Source organism: Suricata suricatta, chromosome 5 (genome assembly GCF_006229205.1).
Source record: "Suricata suricatta isolate VVHF042 chromosome 5, meerkat_22Aug2017_6uvM2_HiC, whole genome shotgun sequence".
NCBI classification, from domain to species: domain Eukaryota; kingdom Metazoa; phylum Chordata; class Mammalia; order Carnivora; family Herpestidae; genus Suricata; species Suricata suricatta.
Genome location: NC_043704.1, coordinates 3,813,845 through 3,816,496, shown reverse-complemented (window position 1 = coordinate 3,816,496; position 2,652 = coordinate 3,813,845). Strand labels below are relative to the sequence as shown.

General features: G+C 40.1%; 1 protein-coding gene across 1 annotated transcript in view; it reads right to left on the bottom strand.

Annotated features, from left to right (window-relative positions):
* Window positions 1–198: 198 nt before the first annotated feature.
* Window positions 199–2,652, bottom strand: part of LOC115292548 (zinc finger protein 420-like) — an 88,301-nt gene continuing 85,847 nt past the window's right edge. The window contains exon 9 of the mRNA XM_029940617.1: window positions 199–2,605. Coding sequence (XP_029796477.1) covers window positions 1,818–2,605 — 788 coding nt within the window. The 3' untranslated portion in view covers window positions 199–1,817. The remainder of the gene's footprint in view (window positions 2,606–2,652) is intronic.

The window sequence follows — 2,652 nt, the reverse complement described above, 5'->3', positions numbered from 1 at the left end:
CATTTAGCTCATGCCTCTCAGACTAGAGTGGACCATCAGTTCTCTTGGTTCTCTAGCTGGCTCTGAGACCTACTGGCTCTGGGATTATGTGAGCTTATTCCTTATAATTAACGGTGCTGGAGTTCAGCTCCAGCAGGTCCAGGGTTCCCTGAAGGATGGATGGTGTTGGTGAAACGGACGGATGAGAGAAACACAAGATTCTTTCTGATCAACAGGCAGGCTTCTCCGCACTGACTGAGACTCAGCTTTATTTATGGTCAAATGTATGGGGAATAGTACATTAGTGGCATTTGTCTTAGACAGTGATTTCTGATGATAAAATTCTTTGAGAGGTAACAATTTACCAGAACATAGATTTGTAGAAGATTCATGCATAATCTTTATCAATAATGATTGATGTAAATGTTAATTTACATTGATTAATGCTAATCATATGGGCAGGAAGGTATCCTTAGCATTCAAATAGAAGACAATGTTTCTAGCATAGCAAAGGCAAAAGTTAGTTCTTTGTGAGCAGAGGTCAATAGCCTGTTTACTTGAGAAGCCTAAGAAAAACAGGATTCTCAGGAAATGCAACGGTTGCTTCCATATTCACAAAAGAAGTTCCTATAATAAGTTCCTCCACAAGGTGCAATCAGCATGTATTAGGGCCCGAATAAGGGGACACGTCACTCCAGATACCAATCAACAAGGGGCCTTGTGGGGCGGGGGGGTGTTGGTGCTCAAGCAAAAACAACTGAGTGGGTCATCGTCTGATGGAAAGAGACCTTGCAAACCTTCCTTAACCTCACAAGGAGAATTCTCAACTTGTGAGTCAGAATGGCTCCCGTCAACAAATCCATTTAATCTTTTGAGGCATAAGAGCATATACATCGAGTTTAACTTTGTATTATTCATTATCATCAGTATTTTGATATATTTCTGAATAGAGACTGATGTACTTCTTCCCAATGTGAATTCGGTGACATTTATTGACATTTGATGTTCAATTATATTTTTCTAAATATGTCTTCAATGATACCTTCTTTCAAGCACTGTCTGGTGTACACTGGATATGAAAGCCGTGCCTCATTCATGATGTCATGATGTAGGATTTAAATCTCATGTGTTTTTTCAAGTATTGATGAAGGATCAAACTCCACTTGTAAGCACTGCAATTCTCTCTTCTCTTTCTCTCTTTCTATGCTCTAAGATAGCTATGGAATTGAGCAAGTTGTGAGTTCCAGCTAACGGTGGGACACATTCTTTACTTTCTAAAGTTTCTCCTCAGGATAAAGTCTGCGATCCTGAGTAGGGTTGAGCAGTCATTTTTTACATTTTACGTTTTTTCTCCAGGATGAATTCTGTGATGTAGAATGAAGCTTCAGCTCTAATTAACATGCTCTCCAAATTCTGTATATTTACAACATCTTCCCTAGTATTCCTTCTCTGTTCAGGATTCAGGGTGTAGGAGTTCTTAGAAGTCTTGCCACATGCTGTCCTATTCAGTGGTTATTCTCCAGGATCTAGTTTGCATTGTGAAGCAAGGGGTGAACAGTCCGCAAAACCTTTCTTACATTCTTCACATTTGGAAGAGTTGCTACAGGATGAATTCTGTGATACTGAGGAAAGGCTGAAAAGTGATTAAAGACCATACTGCATGTTTTACATTGGGAAGTTTTTCATCTAGTATGAATTCTGTGACGTCAAGTAAAGTGTAAAGGTCACGTAAAGATCTAGCCATATTCTAACATTTGTAGAGTTTCGATCTAGTATGAATTCTGTGATGTTGAATAAGGTGAGTGTTGGATAAAGGCTTTGGCAAGTTACTCACATTACTAACATTTCTCTCCAGAATGAATTCTTTTATATCCAGTAAAGTGTGCGTGCTTGGTAAAGATCTTGCCACATTCGTTACATTGGTAGGGTTTCTCTCTAGTATGGATTTGGTGATGTGTGGTAATGCTTGAGTGGTGAGTAAAGGACTTGCCACATTTTTTACATTGGTAAGGCTTCTCTCCAGTATGGATTCTGTGATGGTTGGTAAGGTTTGAGTGTTGAGTAAAGGATTTGCCACATTCTTTGCATTGGTAAGGCTTCTCTCCAGTGTGGATTCGGAGATGTTGGATAAGGCTTGCGTGGCGAGTAAAGGATTTGCCACATTCCTTGCATTGGTAAGGTTTCTCTCCAGTATGGATTCTGTGATGGTTGGTAAGGTTTGAGTGTTGAGTAAAGGATTTGCCACATTCTTTACATTGGTAAGGCTTCTCTCCAGTATGGATTCGGAGATGATGGATAAGACTTGTGTGGCGAGTAAAGGATTTGCCACATTCTTTGCATTGGTAAGGCTTCTCTCCGGTATGGATTTTGTGATGTTGGGTAAGGTTTGAGTATTGAGTAAAGGATTTGCCACATTCTTTACATTGGTAAGGCTTCTCTCCAGTATGGATTCGGAGATGGTGGATAAGGTTTGAGTGTTGAGTAAAGGATTTGCCACATTCTTTGCACTGGTAAGACTTCTCTCCACTATGGATTTTGTGATGTCTGTTAAGGTCTGAATGGTGAGTAAATGACTTGCCACATTCCGTACATTGGTAAGGTTTCTCTCCAGTATGGGTTCGGTGATGTTCGGTAAGAGGTGAGTGTTGGGGAAAGGCCATCCCACATTTTTTA